The 25,737-nt window shown below is 31.9% G+C and overlaps 1 protein-coding gene across 2 annotated transcripts in view; it reads left to right on the top strand.

Moving 5' to 3' along the window:
- The first annotated feature begins 349 nt into the window (after positions 1 to 349).
- Positions 350 to 25,737, top strand: part of LOC107453600 (transient receptor potential cation channel subfamily M member-like 2) — an 83,651-nt gene continuing 58,263 nt past the window's right edge. Inside the window, exon 1 of one of the 2 annotated variants that reach the window (XM_043044090.2) lies at positions 350 to 510. In XM_043044090.2, coding sequence (XP_042900024.1) covers positions 442 to 510 — 69 coding nt within the window. In that variant the 5' untranslated portion in view covers positions 350 to 441. Of the gene's footprint in view, positions 511 to 4,046; positions 4,194 to 25,737 lie in introns of those variants that run through there. The other variant, XM_043044091.2, reaches the window with a different exon arrangement.

Below are 25,737 nucleotides of genomic sequence, written 5' to 3'. Positions count from 1 at the left end.
TTCATTACAAAAACTTTATTTTGTTATTAAGCATTTCATTATATCCCAAAAATCTAAAGAATTTCAAACATTTAAATTTTTCTTTCTTTTTAAATAAATGACTATAAATAAAAATTTATAGCTTTCAATCGTTATTAGCATAACATAAACGACGTTGCAAAGAAAATAAATGTAGTTTTCGTTCGAAAAATGTACCCGGAAATTCATTTTATGGATGCTCACACGGAATTACAAAGAAATATTCAAATAAGGCATAAAAGATGTGTGAAACTCTGTCATGGTAACACGCCCACGAGATCATTGTGAAGTTCTAATTGCGCATTACTCCAGTGCGCAACTACGTCACTGTCAAGCATTGCGGTGAAAACAGTGAATCAGGTCTTTGCACTTCATGATTTAGATTCCGAATAGAAAACCCCATTTAAAAGAACAAGTCTATTCATGTTTTGTAATAAAATAACTCCATGCGGGGGTGATAATCTTAGCAACCAATTGTCTGACACGGAAGAGGTAATTTTTATTGCTTTTTTTAACTAGTCAATTCCTGAGTTTATTGCTGTGGTTTTGTAAACATTAAGTGCGATTATTGATTTGGAGACAACGTGGTCGGTAAGGCGCCGTTTCAAACATTTTATGCAAAATGTTTTTGGGGCAGTTTGCAGAGGAGTAGGCAAGAATCAGGGGGATAAGAAAAACTGAATATCTGAACAGTCGGGCTCCGCTAAAATGAACCATCTTCGGACCCAGAAATAAGTTCACTGTTAGCGGTTATTTACTGTAGCCAAAATCTTGGAAAAAATATGTTTGAGCATATTGCACCAAATAGTGACTGCGATATCACATAATTTGCTTTGTAACTAAACTAATATTATTAACTACATAAATATTCAAAGTCTTTCTATAATGGTTTCTTTACAGCGAATTCGTTTCTTATAACGAAATTTTTAATAGGAACGTTAAATAGCATTCAAAATATTCTCCATACAACGAAGTAGTTTTCTATTGGTCGAATTTTTATAGACGTTTATCTTTACGATTTTTTTCAATTTCTAGTTCCTCCCCCCCCCCTCTCCCGTCATTTTCGGAGAGACGAAATACTAATTTCTTATCAGTACACTATAAGTGTATGAAATGAAAATAGCTAAATTATAGTTCGGACGGGATCACTACAAAAGTTCACTAAACCGAATATTCGCTGTATCCGGCATTCGTAATAGGGGGGGTCAGTATATGTTTCGCAACCAATTTATTTGTCGAAGGAATAACACTGCTCTGATATGATCACCACTGCCTATAAGTTATAAAAATTGTGCTACTTTACAGAGTATTTGGCCAGTTTTGGGGATTTTCCATTACATGTAACGCGTATGCGGGTTCTATGGAAAACTTTCTCCACGACGGCTAGTTAGTTCCAATGCTTCATTCAGGAGCTGTGGTGGCTCAGGGGATAGAGCTTTCACCTTCGAATGAGGTAAATCTGGTTCGAATTTCAGCGATGCCTGGTCGATACGAATTCCACACTCGGTTCATACCTACCACAGTGCAGACGAAAAATATCCTCAGTGGTAGACGGATCATGAGTTAGAGTCCCTTTACCGTCAGCCTAACCTTGGGAGGTTTTCGTGGTTTTCATCTCCATGTAACGCAAATGCGAGTTAGTTCCATCAAAAAGTCCTCCACGAAGGCAAATTTCTCCCAATACTTGAACGAGGAGTTCTCGCATCTGAGTACTACTGGGAGGAAAACAATGAAAACCCTCCGACGGTTAGCCCGACGGCAAGGGGACTCTAACTCATAATCCGTCTTCCGCTAAGGGTATTTTTCGTCAGCACTATGGTCGGTGCGAGCCGGGTGTGGAATTCGTATAAACCAGCCATCGCTGGGATTTAAACCACGGTCGCCTCATTGGGAGGCGAGCGCTCTATCACCTAAGCCGCCACGGCTCCTGAATTGGAACAAACTAGCCTTACAATGTTTTGATGGAACTAACTCGCATTTGCGTTACATATAAAGAAAAACCTCAAAAAACTCGCCAAACACTTTCGCTAATCACGATTTAATACACGGGAATTCTTTGGCAGACTGGATTGAATTTCAGTTCTTCCGAACACGAGTCCAACCTCCTACCAACCAGGCTATCCCAGTCAATTCGTTTCCTTGTATTCTTAAAAATTTAGAATCGCTTTTTGGTCTCAGGTGCATTTACAGGGCTTCCACAATCTGTAAAATTTAAAAAAATTGATAGAGAGAGAGAGATATTGGAGAAACAAGTCATTTTTCCTAATTGCTATGCACAAATTTCTACTTGTAAACTTAAGTAACGATAAATAGATATTAAAACTGCCCATCTTTATTCCTATAATTAAAACCTTTATAATTTCATTTAGCCTTTCGTAACCTTTTTAGCTTTTGTCACCATTTTTCAAATTTTTCCCACTTGTAGACAGTTTAATGTAAAAGCATTTGGACGAATTATGACTTTATAAACAAGAATTTTAAACCATTCAAGCTCTAGAAAAAAAAGAAGAAAAAACTGATCTATATATATGGCCGTCCGAAAATAATGTAGTATACATATTTGTTAATAACAAATAGATATTCCCTTCCATTTTTTTTTTTTTTTTTGCTTTCACTTTCAACAGCAAACTGGGAAAAAAATGCTATTGAAAGTTTAAAATTTTTATTTATTTTAATAAAATTTTGAATTTCTTCAAGGGGATAGAATGTTCGCCTTCCAATGGGGTGAACCGGGTTCGAATCCCAGTGATGTTGGTCGATATGAATTCCGCAACCAGCTCACACCAACCACAGTTCTGATTTAAAATATCCTCCGTGGTAGACGGATCATGGGTTAGAATCTCCTTGTCGTCAGGCTAACCGTGGGAGGTTTTCATTGTTTTCCTCTCCATGTTGCGCAAATGCGAGTTAGTTCCATCAAAAAGTCCCCTACGAAGGCAAATTTCTCCCACTACTTGATTCAGAAGTTCCCTTGTCTTCTGGATTGGGTTTAAAATTACAAGACTACGGAGTTAAACATAAGTTGATGTAAACCCAAAAAATTGGGTCGACTGTTCTCCGACGGTTCTACAATCACCACTTTCTCCAATTTTAGTCGCCCGGGTCGACCCTGTGTATGGTGATAGCTGCGAATAAAAAATGAAAGAATAAAACTAAAAGAAGAAATTCGATTTCTACTACTTTTAACATTTATGGGCTCGCGTATGTCCAGGGTAGTACGAAAATTTCCATTATAAAAATAGTGGCTTTGATTATTTCATTTTTAGCCCTTACTATAATGCTAGCATAACTGTCAATTCTTCCGGTTTTCGCGGAAAATTTTATATTTCATATTTAAAGTGCTGGCAAAATTCATATATTAAACTTTTTGAATTTAAATAGTAATTATAAATGACTTTGACCACCATTATTTATAAATAATTAAAACTAATAAATGAAAGAATAATAATATTTACGATAGCGAATTTCAACTTGGTCAAAATATAAATGTATTTTTAAGTATGATTGTTTTTCGCTAATTGTTTTATTAACTTTCATAAGAGAGTTTTGAATAAGATTGTTTTTCGCTAGTTGATTTATTAACTTTTTAAGAGAGTTTTGAGTAAGATTGTTTTTCGCTAATTGTTTTATTAACTTTTTGAGAGAGTTTTAAGTAAGATTGTTTTTCTCTAATTATTTTATTAACTTTTTAAGAGAGTTTTAAAAAAGATTGTTTTTTGCTAATTGTTTTATTAACTTTTTAAGAGAGTGAAAGTTGGCAGGTACGCACTAGCTTTAAAAATTTTGAAATACAAGTGCTAAAATTCAGGAGAAAAAAAAAGTTATTTTTAGAAAACACTTTCTTTTATCTCTTTTTATTATTCCGCAAGGAATTGAGGCAGATAAGGCAGGTTAATTCACGGATGAGATGATGTGATGTTTAGCAGGAACAAACTTTCAGAAACTGATGTTCACCATTCATATATGACTCAAAATACTCTTACGCATTTACCGTTTCTTCGCATCCTTGATTTTTAGAGCAAATTTGACTCATTCATTTTTTTTTTACTCGAACTGCCGGACACTTAACTTTAGACTTTTAACTTGAGGAGTTCTTGTCTTGTTTAGTCTGTTTCATTTTACGAGCTTTTATCGTGTGAATGGTTATTGTCAAGAATAAATCCTTACGCAGATCTGTAAGTACAGCTTTAAATTTTTTAGAGGGAATGTGTGTGTCATTCAGCTCTATATTACTTTATTTTTCATTTTTTACGAAACCAAAATTTCGAAGGCTAAGCCCTATGATGCAGAAATTTTACGAAACACATTTTTCATTATTTTGCTTAGGACTCAACATCTTGCTTAGGACTGGTACAACATGTGAACCACATGTGATGGTACAACGTAGAAACCGTACGCAAAGGGTTAATGTAGGTCAAAATTAGATAAAAATATTATATTTAGAATTTAAATAATTTATGGTTATGAAATACAACATGAAATACGGTGTCTTTTTCTGACTGAAAAATTTAGAATCTTTCAAACACTCCTCACTACCAAGCAATAATTTTTCAAATAAATAATCTAAATAAACTATTGGCAGTTATTTAGAGAAATAGTTATTCATCATTGAAATTTCTTTATTGCGAAAAATAAATTATTGATACATTTTTGAATAAGAATGAGATTTTTTTGTTCAAACTACTTTTTTCGAATTTATATTTTAGAACAAATATAATTCCCATAATCTAACACATTTCTCTTAGCGACGACTATTAAGATGTTTTTTAAAATTAAAAAATGCCGAAATATATTTTTGCTTGTAATTAGAGCTTCAGAAAATAAGTAAAAGGGACACTGGAGCTAAATTTAAGCATTTTTTCAGCAGTTTTGAAAAACTCTACTTACCCCTTATTTATTTTTCTCAGGTCATGGAAGCACTGTGCTAAATTTTTTTCGGAAAATAATAGTCCAATTTGTATCTATAACTGCTAAAAAATATTTGTAGCCATGGATATTTTATTGTTCTCCAAAACATGCTTAAAATGAAATTATTTTCTTACCAGTTTCAGCACTTTTCTCTTTCCATTTTGACATTTCTATGAATTTTCAACTCTGCGCAGGTTGGCTATGGGTGACTAAAAATTCAAAAAGTAGTGACTAAATACAGTATAAGTTTTTATGAAAATAGGTTAAAACTCGCAACTTTGTAAAGCATATTTTTTTCAGTTTGCTATTGAATGTAATATTTTTGTTTTAAGTATGTATAGTTTCAAACGTAATTTCCAGTAGTTACATTGACTAAAATAAAAATAAATTGAGTGTCTACTACTTTTTACAGTTTCAGTCGCCTGTTTTCTTGATTTATTTGAATAAACTGGGCATCTGGGTCACGAAGCGGCCCCTATCCCATTCATCATGAAATTACATACAGTAAGGTAAAATACATTGATTTGGCAAACATTGTGGTAGCCATAAAAAAATTAAGCCTTTTGCTTGTGAAATAATAAAACAATGAAAAAATTCAATATGACAAATTGACGTTTTTACATAACATTAGAAATATGAAGTTTTAAAATATTTTTGGACAATTTCTAAATATTATTTCTCACACAGAATATGTATTTTTCACCCTTGTTGGCTGCCGCTCAAAACCAAGGGGAGAGAAAAATAGTAATATTCCATGTACAAAAAATATTGTGGATTGCAATAATTTCTGTTTCTTAATGCAAACAGAAAGGTTGGAGTCTTTCCAAAGTTGGAAAATATGAAAAAATTATAAGAAGTTGGAAAAAGTTGAAATTACTCATAATATACGTAGAATATATTATACCATACGTAGAATATATCTTTTAAAAAGAATTTATCCTGCTTATGTTTAAGCAAAGCACGTCCAAATATTTCTCTTATGACTATATTAAGATCTATTTGCAAACATAAATAATTTTTCTTAGTAATTGCTTCATTAAAATAAAAGAAAATAAAAATAAAGTTTTAGCGTCATAACAAACTTGCCCTATTTTATCATTGAAATTTCATCTATAATTTTGTTTTTAAGACTTTTATTTATTTTTAGGACACCTTAAAAAATTCGTCAAAGATGTTAATTGGTAATAATGTGAAAAGTTATCTCCTAATAACGTTCCACAATTTCGCATATTGTTTATTGCACATTATGTAGATTGCAAATAGATGTTGCGCAAATGTTATAATAAAAGTAGCTATATGCTTACTGTTTAATGATTGTTCTTGTTCTTTCTAATTCCATTTGCCAATCTGAATTTTAAGGTAGAGGGTGCGTTTCTTGTTTTTCAGTAGCGCCATCTATGGCCAAGAATACGACTTACGCGTCAAAACACCGTTTATATGACGGACCCATTCACGCATCCACAGATCGTAATTTTAACCTGAACCAGAGAATGATCAATCTCCAATTCAGTACCCCTAGAAGTATGAACTAAAAAAAAAATAAAGAAGGAACATGGAGGACTTTGTGACCCAACAGATTTAGCGTGCAACAGTCACCATTTACTACGCGGGGAGTCTTCGGCCTTTGGGGATCGAACTTCTCAAATAATTAACAAGTTTTGACACTTATTTAAATGTGTTTAACATAGATTTATTAAATGTGTTTAACATAGAATGCTGCGTAATAAGTAGGTAATATACTAGAATTGTTACATAATAATCAAAATAACACGACTTCAACCCTATAATTTCGGATGATAACACTACGGAACAATTTTTTTTCTGCTACATGAAAATTTTTTCAAACAGATTTCAGTTACTTTTGCTGCGCTGATTTTAAATCTGCAAAATCGGTTTCTCTCTACAGACTACAGTTTTTAAGCAATTTAATAAAAAATTTTTAAAATTCCCTCGAGCGATTAAGTGTCTAGACTTTTCTGGTATGCAGGGAGTAGTAGGAAGAAAGCGATAATAAATTTCAATTTACGATGAAATAATTTAAAGTTTTATTGTTTTTAGTGCTATTCTCAAAGCAGCAGACAAATGTAGTATATATATAAACCTATATTTTTTCTGTAAATTCAGACAAAAAATAAACATAACTAATAATACCATTTTGAAAAAACACCTGTAGCTTTCGGAACGAAACGGATTTCAGATTTAAAATAACCACACCCGAATTAGGGAAGATCAAGTGCTTGTCTATTACAAAAGCAGTAAACACATTATACAAAAAATGTGTTTACTGCTTTTATCAATTTTGTGATAAACGCAACCCAAGAGACTTGTCCTTACATTTGTTGGAAATGATCGATGGTGGTTACTGTTACTCATTTTCACTAATAGTAAGTAAATCACGTGATAGGATGTCATTTATTGACAGTGCGTGATGACGTCATTAGATTTTTTTATTGAGTATTAAGAAACAAGATAAGTAAGATACAGCAAAATTCGAGCCCTCTATGCTATCAAGTGTCAGGGTAGAATGCTACGCTATCGAGACTGCTTGAGGCCCCTTATTTGTTCCAAGCAAGAGTGCCAGTGGCCTCAGAAGATAGAGCGCTCGCTTTAAAATGAGGTAACGTGGGTTTGAATCCCAGCGATGGCTGGTCGATACGAATTCTGCAACAAACTCGCACCGACCACACTGCTGACGTAGAATATCTCCAGTGGTTGACAGATCATGCGTATGAGTCTCCTCGACGTCAGTCGAAGGTTTTCGAGGTTTTCCTCTCCATGTAACGCAAATCATGATTCAGTAGTTAATCATTCATATAATTTCATCAAAAAAGTCCTCACGAAGGCAAATTTCTCTCACTACTTGATCCAGGAGTTCCCTTGTATTCTGGATCGTGTTCAAAATTACATGGCTATGGAGACAAACATTGGCAGTCGTAAAATCAAAAATTGAGTCGACTGTTTAACCACAGTGATAAACAAGTATGTCAGGAACTATTAAAAATGTAAAAAATGGTAGAAACTCAATTCATTTTATTTATTTACAATCTCTTTCACTGTCACTATGATTTGCATTTCAAATGATTCATATTTAAAACAAAAACAATAATAAACTGAAAGAAATATGCTTGTATAAGTAGCCAAATTCAGCTTCTTTTAATAAAGTTTTGTTGTGGTTGTTGTAGTTTATTACCGTCGCACTAGAGCTGCACAATAAGCTATTGGCGACGGTCTGGGAAACATCCCTGAGGATGATCCGAAGACATGCCATCACAATTTTGATCCTCTGCGGAGGGGATGGCTCCACCGCTGCGGTAGTCCGACACCTGCCGGGAAATTGAGCACTTTACGGTGGAACGAGAGCCAGAACCACGCACCCTCTGTCCCTTCGCAGGTGGATCAAGGTAGACCCCCACCGACACATTGACCACAGCTGGTGATGCTTATTGACTTCGGTAACATGTGGGGAACCGTGTCTTAACCATCAGTCCACTGCAAGACGATAAAGTTTTGTACTCTAAATTTTATTAGTCACCACATTTTGCATTTTCGCTCGCCCATGGTAATCCTGTCCCAAATTTTTTTTTTTTAAATTATGCATGTTATAACCGAGAAATAAAATAGATAATAAATAAGATAGTAAAAGAAGAGAAAAAATAAAATATTCCTTCCACTTTTTTTATATTGCTTTTTCATAATTTTTACTATATCGGTGACAGTGCCTCTTGGCAGTTTTACTGCCTATTGAAACAATAAGGGCAGGGGGGGGGGGCAATTGTTCTTTTATTCTGCGAAAGATTTTTTGAAGTTATCGAGATTTAAAGACAAACTTTCAGAGGTTAGGTGAATTTCACTATAACTTTAAAAGGCTTATCGCTAGATAACTGATACAAAGTAGGGTTTAATGTAATTTTTTGTATTATTTATATTTAGTGGCTGGCAAATAAATTTGAATCAAATTTACGAAACGTAAGAATCATACATTAACAGGAGAGCTGCCACAGCCGATTAAAAACGCATAAAGTAATGATTAACGAAATTAAAAATTTTATTAAAAAAATTTAAATTAGTGCATTTTGATAGCATATTTTTTCACTTTACTTTTTTAAATAAATAAAAAGAATGATTTCGATTTCATTATGAATAATTTAAAATGTAAATCCTAGTGGTAGCTATAATTGACTAATTAAAGAAATAAATAAAAGTATAGATTTGAGTTTCTACCACTTTTTACATTTATAGTCACCTGTGGCATCCCAGTAACAGGGATGCCAACTGCTTCGCTTTCTGCAAAACTTTTAACAAATTGGTAGCGAATTAAATAGCGAAAATTGTAGAATAAGGATAATAACGCCCACCCTTTTTAACCAAATAAAGTTGCATTTCATGCGATTCTTCACATTTTTGATTTGTAGTGGCGGAAAAATTACTTAAACTGAAAAATGCTAAACAAAATATAATTTAAATTTCGTTACCACTAGAAAATATTTCTTACATAGCGGAGCAAGTAGGCATCTCTGCATTAACCCTTTTGCGCCGACCGTCACAAATACGTGCCAGCATAAAATCGTATCAATCAGGGTAAAAAGATAAAACTGGTAAAGAAAGTAGTTCTTTAGCAGTTTATTTTTGGCTGGGTTGTAATTGTTTGATTTATTTAATTCAACATTACTTTGGTTCAAAATAAAATTATTTAGTTATACTTTGAACTAACATTGATTATATATATGATTAAACTAGCAATAATTAAAGTAAAAGCAAAGTAAGTCTGTCAAATTAGCAACCATTACATTTAAGCTACCGTTTTTTATTTATTTACATCCTGTATCTGATTTTGCACGAATGCTTTTATGAATCACCCGTCCCCAAGGGGTTAATTAAGGCAGCCAACTGCTCCACTTTCTGAAAATATTTTATTAAAATGGTAGCGAATTAAATAGTAAAAGCTGTAGAATAAAGATAATTACGTTCACTTTTTAAAAGTACCTTCGTGTGGTGATAACTACACTGACTGATGCAGTGCTAACAGAGTGCCTAACCCAGAGGGAAGTCAAATTATATTAAAAGTTGGAAGAGAGGGGATAATTGATAGCGAAGTCAAAATCTAAATTGGGTGAAAATTTGCTTTGCAAAAAACGAAGTCTAGTATATGAATGAGATATCAAGTGATAATGAGCAATAAAAGATATAAATTATGTACAAGAGCCGCGATGGCTCAGGGAATAGAGCGTTCGCCTCCCAATGTGGCGTACCGGGTTCGAATCCCAGTCGATACGAATTCCACATCCGGCTTGCATCGACCACAGTGCTGACGTGAGATATCCTCAGTGGTAGACGGATCATGGGTTAGAGTCCCCTTGCCGCAGGCTAGCCGTGGAAGGTTTTCGTGGTCTTCCTCTCCATGTAACGCAAATGCGGGTTAGCTCCAGCAAAAAGTCCTCCACGACGTCAAATTTCTCCCAATACTCGACCCAGGAGTTCTCTTGTCTTCTGGATTGGGTTCAATATTACAAGGCTGCGGAGTTGAACATTAGTAGTCGTAAACCCATAAAATTGGGCCGGCCGTTCAACGACGGTTATTAAATAAAAAAATAAAATAAAAAACAAATGAAAAACTATATACAAAATTTACAAATTAAGGGTATGACGTCCAGTACGCTCCCCCGACTTCCCCCGGCATGCCGGGCTTCACAGGTGCAGAGTTTACAGTTAATCTGAAATTTGAAGGACATGTTGGGGTTAAAGTGCTTAGAAAGCACTGCAGCTGATAGTACCGTCTATACGCATGGGTACACCCGGGGGATCAAATCACTCGGGGGGNNNGGGCCCCAGGCACTCAGGGGGTGCTTGAGAATCTTACTTTTTATAAATTGTATTAAAAAAAATTAAGAATAAACAACATATATATGTATTTTTTAAAATAAATATGTTCTCGTGTAAAAAGTGTGCATTTTCAAGAGTTTAGAATTACACAGCACTACGGGACAGCAACTTTTTAACTGGTTACGATGTCTGATGTGCATTAAACGCTGTTTTAATAAATGCCTTTAATAGTTTGACGAAATAATTCATACCTTTTCAATTTTTTTCATTTGTTACACCCTTTTTTTGAAATTTAATTATTTTAATTAGCTTCTTGGTTTTGAAAATTATTTTATCATTTGAGGATTGCAACAAGTTAGCATCTCAATTTTTTTTAAATTATGCATGGTTTAAAATTGCTTTATTTTCTGTGTGTTGAGTTTTTGGGGTAATAAAAATGTGTTTAAGTTTGCAAAAATTATTGCATACTTTAAAAGTGCCTTATTTCGTGTATGTGAAGTTTTTTAATTCGATTTTAAACAGTATGACATGCAATAGGGGGTTTACAGGGGTTGGAATATAATTAACATTTACTCTGGTGTAATAAAATAGAAAATATATACAACTATTTACCTATTTACAAGAGATTGAAAAAAAAACTGTTGATTACAAAGAAGAGTTTACATAAGTGATAGATAGTCCCGCAACTACCTTATCTGTAACTCTGTTCTACTGATGGCCTGCGTTCTGGTAATACCACTCGTTTCTGCGTTGCTCTCCACACCAAAGATACCAATCTTATCGTCCTCAGAGCCGCTACCCATTTGGGTTGCTCGGATACTGAAAACTACAATAAAGTTGCATTTTATACGATACTTTGAATTTTTTATATATAGTTGTGAATAAATTATGCAATATAAAAAATACTGAACTAAAAGCAACCTAAAAATCATTACCACTAGAAAATATTTTTTTTTACTAAGTGGCGCAAACTGACATCTATGCATTAACAGTTTCCGGAACAGCAAATTTCGATCGAAAATTTAGTCAGGCAGGGCATGTTGAGTTCAGCCAGGGGCGGACTAAGGCTTAGGCAACCTAGGCACGTGCCGAGGGCCCGTAATTTTTGGGGTCCAAAAATTAGGTTCTTAATTTTTGTAATTAATTTTTATTTTTATTTAACAGAGAAACGTGATATTCATAATTATAGCTGAAACGTATTCAAATTATGCCGAATCTTTGATAGATAAAGACGACAAGGGTGGGCGAAAGATTTACTACTCACTATAGTGAACGAAATAAAGGAAGCCAAATTTTACTCTCTAATTATTGATTCAACACCTGATGTATCTCACGTAGATCAGCTGACCGTTATTATTCGCTATGTTCTTCCAAGTGATATAAAACAAAGATTTTTGGGATTTCTACCTATATTTTCCCATACTGGTAAAAACTTGGAGAAAGTCATTTAAGAATTTTTAAATAATGTAGATTTAGACATCACTAACTGTCTGGGACAGAGTTATGATAATGCGTTTAATATGTCAGGTAAATATAAGAGACTCCAATCTAGAATAAAAGAACATATTTTTTGCCTATTTTATACCATGCGCAAATCATTCATTAAATTTAATTGGAAACGCTGCTGCCGAAAGTTGGAAGAATGGAAATCGCATTCGCATCGTTGCATTGCTTTTTTCAATATCGTGCAGGAATTGTACGTATTTTTTTCAAGTTCTACACATAGGGGGAACGCATTCCACAAATTTCGTAAGAGCAAACACTTGAGTATTAAACATATTTGTGACACCAAGTGGTCTGCTCTTTCAAATGTTGTGAAATCCTTAAATGAAAATTATGAAGAAATTAAACATTATTTGAGGCATTTTTCCTCAAACAAAGATGAAAAACCATTAACTAGGTTCGAAGCTGCCGATTTGCATAAAAAACTTGATACATTTGAGTATGTACCGTTACTTTCTATATGGGAAATGATTTTAGAGAGAATCGATGCTTCAAACAAGACTCTTCAACAAAAAGACAAATCCTTAAATACAGCAGTTTTAATACATGATTCATTGATAGATTTCATACAAACTGCTAGAGATGATTTTGACAATTTCGAAAAAGAAGCAAAAAAAGTTAAAGATATTGCATATACTAATGATAAAAAACGGCAGAAAATGCGAAAACTGTTTCATGAGGAAATTCCAGAACATTAAATATGATTCAGTGGCAAAGAACATTTCAAAGTTAATATTTTTTTGTTCTATGCGATTCTTTAATTAGCAACATTAAAAAAAGATCCGAGGGATATCGAACTATTAACAATAAATTCAAAACAATTTTTCATGATAGTGATGTTTGTGACTCTTCAATAGAGGAATTAAAATTTTATGAACAAGATTTAAACCTAGCAAAACTGAAAAATGAAGTATTTAAGACTTTTATAAGTAAATAAAATATTATTTCGCCTGTATCCACGTGGTCATTTATTCAGGAAAATAATTCCCTAATTTAAACATAATTCTGAGAATTTATTTAACCCTTCCAATGGAAGCGATGAAAGATCATTCTCAGTAATGGTCAGAATAAAAAAAAATTTAAGATCCACATTAGGCCAACGAAAATTAAATAGTTTATCATTACTTTATATAAAAAAGAGTTATTAAATAACTGCATTAATTATGACAAACTAATTGACGAGTTTTCAGAATTAAAAGTGAGAAAAAAGGCAATATAACTAATCATTCTGGGTATATTTGTTTAAGTATTATTGTTTGTTTTAATAAATTATGTTTATGTTTGTTTTAATAAATCATGTTTATTTATTTAATTTTCGTACATGTATATTATTTTTACCCTTTTTTTTCTTGGAATCTGATAATGAAATAGAACTACACACTATATGCTTTAAAACCAAGCTACCAAAAACAAAGTATGCGTCATGACTGAAAAATCGGCCCGGAATTATAATCTTGCCTAGTCCGCCACTGAGTTCAGCAACATATTTTAACTTTTTGTTGTGGTTGCTAAACATTTAAAAGTAATTAGTTGAACATTTCTAATGGTTTGCAATATTTGTTGAATTAGTGTTGCCAGACTGGTTACTTTGCAAAAAAGTGTTGGAACACGAATTTTTCTACTAATAGAAAAATATTTCCCATAAAGCTGAGCAAGTCGGCATCTCTGAGTAAGGGTAAATAATAATAATAAATTGTATTTTAGTATAGAAAAATGTTGAAGNAAAAACCGACGTATAACCGATTCTGTGCGTCGTATAAACGATATATTTTTACATTAAAATGAATAGGAATGATTTGGGACCACACTAAAACGTCGTATAAATGTAAACGTCGTATAAGTGATCGTCGTATAAACGATGCTCCACTGTAGTTATAATCTTGTAAAACAAACTAGAAAAATCAAATTCCAAAACAATACTAATCTCTAAAAAAAAAACAACAACTCTGTTGTTCTAAAAATTGTTTCGTGCTTCTAATTTAAAAGCCTGCTTTTATTTTTGTTGATTTGTTAAATGAGTGCGACAAGTTCTTTGCTTTCGCTTACACCTCTGTATTTCCATTTATGTGGTCGATACTTGATTGATAGCTGAAGGTGGTAGATGAGTTAGAATCGGTTTGTGGCTTGGAAAAATTTGCAGAGGGATTTTAGTTTGGTCCGAGGATTAAAAGTCATCTTCACGATATTGGGATATGCTGGATTTGTAAGACATAGGACCTGATAAAGTTCTTTTCGAGCTTTCAGGAACGAGGGACATTCCAGGAGGAAATGATCATTTATGTCGTTAGTTCCGCAATACGTGCAGTTTGGATTTTGTATCAATTCACACTTGTGTAAAATCGCATTTGTCGGAAGAGATTTAGTTCTGAGCCTGGCAATTAGTACATCGAGTTTACGGCAGCTGATTAATGGGCGGTGATCTTGAGATCCATCAAGATGATGGAAAGAAAGGAAGTATTTACAAACCTTCCATACACAGAGTTCCTTATTTAGCTGTTCGTTAAGGAAGGCTAGGCCAAAGGCTGAGGTCTTTAGGAGATGAAAGATGAGAAATGAGATTTTGGTTTAGCAGTTGTTTTCGTTTATTCCTGCTTTTATTTATCTCTTTTTGTGTTTATTTTATTTTATTCATGCTTTTGCTAGCCTATTATTTTTTTAAAAAAATTTTAGACTTTATAGTGTACAGTTAGTCTGAAATTTGAGATACATGTTGGTGTTAAAGTGCTTGGAAAGCACTCAGTCACTGAGAAAGAAAACTGTAGCTGGTAGAACCGTCTTCACGCGTGAGCTCACCTGGAGGATCCAAGCACTCAGGGGACCCTTGAGAATCGTACTTTTTATAAATTGTATTTAAAAAAAAAATTACGAATAAACAGCATTGCGTTATATATATTTTTTTAAAATAAATATATTCTCATGTAAAAAGTGTGCATTTTCAAGAGTTTAGAATAACACAGCACTACGGGACAATAACTGACTTTAACAGTCTGACGAAGAAATTCATACGTTTTTAATTTTTTTTCATTTGTTATACCCTTTTGTTTTTTTAATTTTATTTTAATTAGCTCCTTGGTTTTGAAAATTACTTTATCATTTGAGGATTGCAACTACTTAGCATCTCAATTTTTTTTAAAGAAAATTATGCATAGTTTAAAATTGTTGTATTTTATATGCATTGAGTTTTTGAGGTAATAAAAGTGTGTTTAAGTTTGCAAAAATATTTGCATACTTTAAAAATGCTTTATTTCTTGTATGAGAAGTTTTTTAAATTCGATTTTAAACAGTATGGCATGCAATGGGGGGTTTACAGGGATTGGAATATAATTAACATTTACTCTGGTGTTATAAAATAGAAAATAATATAGAAAATATATACAACTATTTACATATTTACAAGAGATTGAAGAAAAAAACTGTTGATTACAAAGAAAAGTTTACATAAGCGATAAATAGTCCCGCAACCACCTTATCTGTAACTCTGTTCTACTGATGGCCTGCGTTCTGGTAATACCACTCGTTTCTGCGTTGCTCTCCACACCAAAGATACCAATCTTATCATCCTCAGAGCCGCTACCCATTTGGGTTGCTCGCATACTAAAAACTACAATAAAGTTGCATTTTATACGATACTTTGAATTTTTTATATATAGTTGTGAATTAATTTTTGTAAAATGAAAAATACTGAACAAAAAACAACCTAAAAATCGTTACCACTAGAAAATATTTTTTTTTACTAAGTGGCGCAAACTGACATCTATGCATTAACATTTTCCGGAACAGCGAATTTCGATCGAAAATTTAGTCCGGCAGGGCATGTTGAGTTCAGCTCAGTAACACATTTTAACTTTTTGTTGTGGTTGCTAAACGCTTAAAAGTAATTAGTTGAACATTTCTAGTGGTTTGCAATAATTGTTGAATTAGTGTTGCCAGACTGGTTACTTCGCAAAATGTGTTGGAACACGAATTTTTCTACTAATAGAAAAATATTTCCCATAAAGCTGAGTAAGTCGGCATCTCTGAGTAAGGGTAAATAATAATAATAAATTGTCTTTTAGTATAGAAAAATGTTAAAGCTGCAGATAATTATAGTCTAATACCAAACAAAGAAAGTCTTAAGATTTAAAATACGCAAATACATTGTGAGAAATTGTTGCGCTAACAATCGGTAATGTTGAGAAATAATGCTATTTTAAAATATAAAAACCTCGTTTTCTAAATCATCAACATTCTGAAATGGGCAAATAGTTTTGTTGATTTCATGAAGTCACGATTTTCAATGGCAAAAATGCATGAATAGAAGGGACACCTTTTAGATTGAAAGACAATCAGAAAATATAGGGGACATTTTTTTTTTCTTCATGTGAACTTTTATCACGAAATCTCGGCAAAATATCATAACCTTCAAAATGACCGCATAAATCGACTCTAAACACGTAAAGCTCTTCTTTTGTTTTTAAGTTTCTTTTGTTCAAGAATTTATCAGTGAAAGTTGTAACCGACTTTGTCAGACACATGAAAAACTGTCTCGTGTTTTACTCAAAATGTTTGTCTGTGAGTATCATAATATAATTCTAACTTACTTGCTATTAGAAACATAGTATGCAATTAGTAACGTTGTATGCTGTTAAGAGAAACACTATGTTGTTTCGAAGTTTTGAAATGAAAGCCAATTTATGTGCTAAAGTAACAAAAATATAAGTTTTAGAAAACAACTCACTTCTCAGTTTTAGAACTAAATATAATTGTTACATTATAAACGTTTTACGGCAGTCAAAATATCTCTTTTTCATTAAAAATTTACTGAAATAAAATCATGATTTTCCGTATCATGCATGTATTTTACTCTTACTGAAATTCAGCTATAGCAGGATTCATACGTAACTGAAAAAATTAAAAAAGTAGTATAGTAATATTAATATTTTTTTATATATATATAATTATGTTTGTAACTACCAGAATATTTATATTTCTCTAAGCGGCTATATATAAATCCGAAGGTGGCTATTAGATTATTTTTAGTCGATAGTGGAAGCCCCCGTGGCAGAAGAGTGGCGACATTGTCGCAAAATTTTTTTTTTCCCCAAAAATTTTCGAAGGTCTTATCTTTTCTTCAGAATTCTATTCTAAAGATGTCTTTCTCGCTCATCGGAGTGGAAAAATGCTTGTGATTTCTCTATTCTCACTTGAGAATAATGAAGTAAAATTTGGTTTTCTTTCCTGCAGAAATTTTCGCTCTAATTTTTTTATTATTATTGATTTCCACACAGTTTTTAAAATCCGACATTTTTAATACGATATAATTTATTACAGCAACTGAATCTCGAAATGAAAACACGCATTTAGTGACCCCTTTTCGAAGAGTCCGATTCGCGTGATTTCGCCGTCCGTCTTTTTTTTCGATAGTTACAGCTACGGATGTCGCAGAATGCTTGAAAAAATTCTGACACTGAGATGGAAGTTAATAATAAAAAATCAGTTTCTTTAGAACAAAATTGATCCCAGTTATTAGTTTTTTTCCTGATGCATACGAAACCAGTATATATAATAAAAATGGTTTTACTGCCAGTTTTTTTCGCTTTTCCTTCTCACTATCAGGCCTGCCTGAGTTCACGTTATTTTGTTCAAGCAAACTCATGATAAATATAGCGAAAAAAATTTATCTTTTCTTTCACCCTTTTTTTTTTTACATCATAGAACAAAGATTTTTCTTCTTTTCAAATAAACTTCAGTTATTGAAATAATAGTGTCTCAGATAATAAAAAAACGAGATTGAGTTATTCCATTCATAATCTAATGGGAAAAAAAGCACGATTCATTTAAACAAAGCAGGTAAAAATATACTCTTCCGTTATCGATTTATCAAATAAAGTAATCTTAACAAACCGTTTTCTTTGAAGTATAATGCGGTTTGTTCTCGGTACATTATGATATGTTGGCACCGTTCAAATATTTAGTATGTTGAAAATATGACACATTATAGGAGGCAATGAATTTAAAGTATAAGTTAAAGATTTGAAAAATAAATAATGGAGCTATGAATAAAAAATAATAATAAAATAACAATTTATTAAGAATAATAAATGATAAAATTATCAGAGCCATTTAAAACATCCTAAATACCAAGAAATAACAAAAAAATTTCGAGATAGCGAGTTTTCGAGAAAACAAGTTCATAACAAAATATGTTCTAAAAAGTAGAAAAAATATATTCTAAAATATTACTCTGAAAAGTAGAGTCATCAAACTTAAGAATAACTACTATTAAATATGTATAATGATAGTTGACTATAAATCTAAATACAACAATGATAATTTTTTTTTAAAGGAAGACAAAATTAATCATGCCTTAAACAGAAAAGAATTTGTTTAAAGTAAACTTATTTAAATTTTGCAGGAGTCGGAATTGGTGTCAGAAAAATCTGTTCGACTCAGACTCCGCTTGGTTAAAAGTTGTTAAAAGGCCCTAAAGTTAAAAGAAGAAATGAAATTTTCTATTTTTTGAAAATGATTTAAGAAATATTGCTCAAATATATTGTGGCAATTATTTGAATTAATAACTTATCGCAAATTTAATTCATTCCATTTGAACGTTTATGAGCCTATGTTTAATTGAACTATTGAAAAAGTATGTACATTGCATAATAACAGTTATTTTCATCATTTTAAAAGTTAATTACAAATATTTGTATGTGAATTCTATGTATCATATTTGTCAGTGGTCGGAAAAACTAGATTATTTTTGTAGCTAACTACAACTAATTTTTTAAATTTAATGACTACAAACTGGTTTAGGAAGACGAACTGAGCACAACTTAATTTAAACCTACAGTGGTGCTCACGTACTTAAGAACTGTGTTTTCAAAATAAATGCGTCATTATATTGGATGAATATTATGTTTTGATCAAGATATCTATAATGACGAATTCTACCTTAGTTGAACTTCAATCCTTAAATAATTCATTCGTGTTCACAAGTGCTTCATAGAAGTTTATTTAAAAAATATAGTATTTTGTCAAGCTTCCTATACTTAAGGACAGTTTGTCTAATCATGAGTTATTGAATGATTACAATCAATTTATCGATCAATGTAAGTGTAATTTACTGCATTATCTTTGCTTGATGCTTTAAAACATTAAATTAATATTTTTTTAATTTTTTTTAGTACAAATTTCAACATTATTATGAGTAAAGGAAAAAATGTTAGCAATGAACAGAGATGTCGAATAGATATTCTGAGAAAAGAAGGTTTAAGCATTAGAGAAATTGGTAGGCGGTTAAAATTATCAAAAACAGCAGTTTTCCAAGCATTGAAATCTATTCAAGTGACCAAAAGTATTGAAAAATCATCCCGAAAACCACGTCCTCGCAAAACTACCGAACGAGAAGATCGAATTATTCATCGAATTTCTGAAGCTGATCGTCACAAAACCGCCCCGGACATCAGAAAAGAATTCGCTGAATTAACAGGCAAGCACGTAAGCAATAATACCATCAAACGGCGTTTAAATGAGTTTCGGCTTATGGGTCGCGTATGTAGGAAAAAACCGTTGATGTCAAAGAAGAATATAGCANAAACATAGCTATCTTATTCAATATAGCACTCTTCATTTAGCTCAGCTATAATGTGTTTTTTCTTGGACAAAGTCATTATTTGTTCTCTAAAACACTGGTCGACAATAACAAAATCAATACAAATTCAAAATAAATATTTGTTTACGTTATTAACGCATGCGCAATGAGAGATAATGTCTGCGTTGGACCGACTGCTCACGCTGAGCTAACAAAAAAGTATTTTTTTGGCGTCAGATCTACGTCAACTTTCCGCTGACGCCCAGATAAGGCGCTAGTTCTAAGAAACCAGGCCTTGAGCTAACAAACCAGTATTTTGTTGGCGTCAGCGTGACGTTGACGTCCCGCTGACGCCCAGATAAGGCGCTTGTCCTAAGAAACCAGACCTTTAGAAAGATTCCGAAAATGGTTATTTTTGTACTTTAGTATGCAGTGTTTCAAATGAAATTCTTAGTTATGCCATATCTCGAAAACTTAACATGCGAATCGAAGAATTTTGGCACACAAATATATTATTCGTTTATCCGAAGATAATTAATCCAAAAAATATTTTTTAGTGAATATTTATTCTTTTTTTATTATTTTCTTTAATAATAGTCAAAATTTTTTTTAAATTGTAAGCTATGGAATCTTTTACATCTTTTTCGGAAATGTACAAAAATGTGAAATTTGAGCATAATCGGTTGATTGGTTCCTGAGAAATCGAATTTTAAAGTATTTTTACTTCTTTCAGTCAAGATTAACGGAGAAAGTTTCGATTCGATTCTTAAAGATGCTTCGACAAATCTTCTAGCGTCACAGGGTTTTTCTGTCCCTTTTTAAACGTAATAATTAGAATATTAAAAAGGGGCAGGAAAACTGAAAACAATATTTCACATGATGGCACTTATTAAACCACATGAAAAGTAAATAGTAACTTTTAAGTACTTAGCGAGATTCGTTTTAAACTTTTTCGATTAAGTTCGGAGCATGATGGAAATTTTTTTATTATTGACTATGCACAGTCTTGTTGTTGTTATGTGATCCATTTTTGGGAGTCAATATTAAATTCAAATTTTACTTAAAAAATCAAAACTACCATTTAGAAAGCCATCGAAAGCTTCGATATTGCCACACTTCAGCGAGCTGCGCAGATATTCGCCAAATTATAAACACTGATTGCAAGGATTTTCAAACACGTTATAAAAAATATTTTTTTCAAAAAAAATTATTTTATTAAATATAGAATGGACAGAAATTCGCAGTAAGTTTTTTTCTCGGAGCTAAAGCGGCATCGCAAAGCGAGTGAAAAATAGCTCATGTGTTTAGCTCTAGGGTAACGACACAGCGAACAGAATCAAGTAGATTCACCAAACTTCGAACCAGAGCCGGATTATACCTTTCGTAGGCCCTAGGCATAGCCGTTTTTGGGCCCTCCCCTCCTTCCCCCACTTCTCCCCTCTTTTCAAAATATATGCTAAAATTTTCGACATTTTGCGTAGTTTGGAATTCGACAGCATAATACAAGATTTCGTTGAATCCAAAAATCGCAAAAAAGTAATATATTAGATCATAAGATTCTGCAAAATAATTTATTACCGAAAAATATTATATTTTTATTTGTATCTTCATAATTTTGTGCAAAATACACTTGTTGTTTTTAAAGCTAAATTATTTTTGGCTACAAATTTTATTCTCCCAAGTTTTTCGTAGGCCCCTGAATTTTGTAGGCCCTAGGCACGTGCCTAGTGTGCCTATAGGTTAATCGGGCCCTGCTTCGAACAGGTAATTTTGACCTTATAAATGAGCCGTTTGTTCAGCAGAATCAAAGATCAATGATGATGAATTAAGGATCATCGTTGAGACTGACCGTCTTATATCACCGGAACAAAATGAACTGCTATCTACAGGAAAACGCTAGACAAAAAGCCAAAGAAAAAATGCTTAAACGGATTAAGCAATCGACTTAAAGTTATCAACTTAGAGATTAGAAGCCCAAGATCCGAAAAGATCTTAGAAATCAGAAGAAGCTCTGGGTCACAACATTTAATCAAACATGACTCTGACAGAAGTACAAGAATTCGAATTATAACTTCTTCATCCATCTGCATATCCACCAGATTTTGACTACCTTAACTACCACTCTTTCTTTTATTGCGATAAATTTTTTAAATTAGAAAACAATTAAATTCCGATAATGTCGAACTGATCTTGCCGTTACTCCAAACGCTGTATATAGTGCTAAGGTAACAGGTTTGAATCCCACTGCAATCCTGAATGTATCTTTGTGGCATCGTTCTCAAATTTCTGCTATTTGTTCAAGTTGATATGGGCTTATAAGCCGTACTTTTTAATGAAAATACTACTAGCAACTACCAAACACGGCTCCCTTTCAAACAATAATTTTTCGAATACGCACTCCTTTATAGATGTAAGAGAAACAATTGTTCACCATTAAAATTTCTTTAATTTACAAAATTAATTATTTATAAATTTTTAAATATCAATGAAGAAAAAATCCACATTACTTTCTTAGTGCAAATATAATTCCGATAATCGAACAGATTTTTTTTAGTAACTGTATAATTGGTTTTTTATTTTTATAATTATTTTTTTTTTAATAATAATAATATATAATACCAAAATATATTTTTGCTTGTAATTAGAGCGTCAAAAAGACATGTAATATATATAGAAAGGATATCGATGTCCTTTATAAGTCAAAGGGTGAAATGATTTAGTGTTTACATTAGTTCAAACAACATAATTAAGTACGCTGAATAATAAAGGTTAAAGTTATCTAAGAGAAAAATTGTGTATTTATTTGTTTTTACAAGTTCTTAACTTTATGAGTGGGATGAGCAGCTTGAGTAAAAATTACTGTGATATAATTTATTCAATGATTAGCTTGATTTTAGCTAGAAATAAAGTATTTTATTCATAATATCGGTTGGTAGGTACCTTATTTACGTCGCACTAAAGCTGCGCGATGGGCTATTGACGACGGTGATGGTCTGAAATATAATTTTCGTTTTTGAATAATATTAAGCATTCTTAATATATTTTAGCTGAGCTTTAATTAAAAACCTGCTAGTGACGTCATCTTGTGTAAATCGTGGCATTTGCCGATTTAGAAGCCAATCAGGTTCGACACACACACGTGATGTCGCTTACCGGTAGCCAATTAAATCTGATTTAAATCACATTGTTAGACGTAATCACTTCACTTCTTTTAGAGTCGCAAGTACCCAAAGGGTAAATGAGAAAAGGAAAAAAAAAACTGATTTCCGTAAGAATAGATCATGACTTTACCAACTTTACGGAGTTGTCAAATTAATTGTAAATCTTATTCATTAAACTAAGAATCAAATATTAAAGCATAAGTTTTATTGCTTTTTTAAGCGCAAGAATAAAATCTTGTTACTACATTCAAAATTAAAGAAAAAAGTGAAGGAAGAAAAAAAAGGGTTTGCGAAGGAAATTCTACATAATCAAAGCTTCTAAATCACTTGGAGAGAAAAAAATTGTCTCGATTCTTTGATTGCTTAACGAAACTTCCGCATTGGATCTTCGGTAATTAAGAAGCCGGGCTATCATCGACTTTGTATCAATCATTCCACACAATCGTTTAGGAATGATAATGGATACAAGACCAACACGAAGGAGAACGTTCGGCCAGCTGCACATTCGCGACAATCTCGGACCTAAAAAAACAAAACGAAACAGCATAATTATTGGCGAAATCAAAAAATTTAATTCAAAAAAATCGTTTCTAGTAAGTAAAATTTTGAAAATTTTCCATTTGCAAATAATTTTAAGTCTCAAGTAAATGTTCCTTTGCTTCTTTGTGGTATTTCTGTGTATGATGATGTTCCTTTCTGTAATGATAATGAAGAGTTTTGGAAATAACTTTTTACTCACGCAGCCGTTTTACTTAAATATATAATTGGACAGATGTTTTCGATCATTGTCATTTTTATGCATCTGCTCCTCTAAAAGGTTGCTGTCGTAAATAAAAAATTAAAACATAGTTTATGTATATTCGAAATGAAAAAATGTGTGAAAACATGAAACTCTAACTTTGTTGGTTAATATATCGCTTTGCGAAGAAATATACCAAAAATATGCATAGTTTTCCAATATGCAATATGCACATTAGCTATTGAAAATTATTTAAACCTTTTATGCAGAATTTGTATTAATTATATTTTTCATGTGTTTTTCTTTATTTTGAATAAATTTAGGTCAAAATAATTGATAAATATTATACTTAGCAATTTAATAATTATAAATTAATTATAATTATGAATTAAATATAATTATGAATTAATTATAATTATGAATTAATTATAATTATGAATTAATTATAATTATGAATTAATTATAATTATGGTTTCATTATAATTATGAAATTATAATTATGAATTAATTATAATTATGAAATTATAATTATGAATAATTATGAAACTATAATTATGAAATTATAATTATGAAATTATAATTATGAAGTTATAATTATGAAATTTATAATTATGAAAGACAGCTTGAAAAACTGTTGTCTTTTTCTTCCAAACATGTCTCACTTTCAAACAATAATTTTACAGATTTGCAGTTATTTAGGTCGAAAAATAACAGCTATTCACCATTAAAATTTCAATAATTTACAAAAATCAATGATTGATAAATTTTTGAATATGAATAAAAAAGAAATTTCAAACCATTACTATTATTATTATTTACTTATTTTGGATTTTATATTTCAGTATAAATATAATTTCTATAATCTAACGTATATATTTTAGTAATTATTAGATTGTGTTTTATAATTAAAAAAATAATAAATTACATTTTTGCTTGTAATTGAAGCGTCAAGGAAAAAGGTATATAAAAAGGACACCGGCGTTAAAGGGCTAAGCAAGAAAATGCAGCAATATCGAAATCTTTCAAATCGCTAGTAAGGAAAAAAAAGATTTAAAAAAAAATTATTACCGTATGAAAATTATATGGTATAATAATCATGGTAAAATATAATAGTTATAATGAATATGAGACAAACCTCGATCCTTTAATATATTTGTGATCACCAGTAAAAGTTCTTTTCTAAAGAAAATGTATTTGCATCACCAAAGTATGCCTTGACGATTCTCTAAACGTTTAAATGATGGTAACTTTAAAAAAATAAATTCTCACAAGCATTAGCGTGATTTCATAGTCATTATTAAATATTTGTAAGACACGTATAAAACCTGTTAAATTTTGAGTTGTCCACAGTAGCACCGCGACGTCATTTGATCCATAATCAGATAATTAAAAAAGCGAATCAAAAGTGTTTATTAAAATATGTAATCAGATTTGCTCATCTCATGTCTCTTATTCTCTGTCCTTAAAAGCAACAAATAAAAACAGTATTAAGTCACAATTAAAAAGCAACTGAAAAATTTACTCTCGATCAGCACTGAAAAATTCCGTTTCTTTAATTTTCTGTAAAATCAAATGTGTTAATTTTCTGTAAAATCAAACTACATATTGTGTAACACTGCTCTGCCAATTAGGTATTTGCAACTCAAGAAGAATGCGTGATTAGGCCAAACCATATGATTTAAATTACATGGTTGTGCCTAATCACGTGGTTGCTCTTCGCGGGTTAATTAACATTACTACAATTAGGCTTGGTTTATTATCACGCTTATTTTTAAATTGGATTTTATTGGATAGCTGTAAGCCACGTCACGCGTGATTGTTGAGCCTAATTGGCTTCTGAATCGCGGCATAAACGAATGCCACAATGACGTCGCTTGTAGGTATCCAATATGATACCTGCAGGTGACGTAGTGTGAGTATCTCGATCCTGATTGGTTGTTGAAACGTTACATTTGTTTACGTTAGCAACTGTTCTTTCTATTTCGAGTAAGTTAAGCTCGCCAAGTATCAATTCTCTA

The sequence above is a fragment of the Parasteatoda tepidariorum genome, chromosome 10 (assembly GCF_043381705.1).
Source record: "Parasteatoda tepidariorum isolate YZ-2023 chromosome 10, CAS_Ptep_4.0, whole genome shotgun sequence".
NCBI lineage: Eukaryota > Metazoa > Arthropoda > Arachnida > Araneae > Theridiidae > Parasteatoda > Parasteatoda tepidariorum.
Note: the sequence above shows the minus strand (reverse complement) of the source record. Positions and strands in the feature narration are given on the sequence as shown.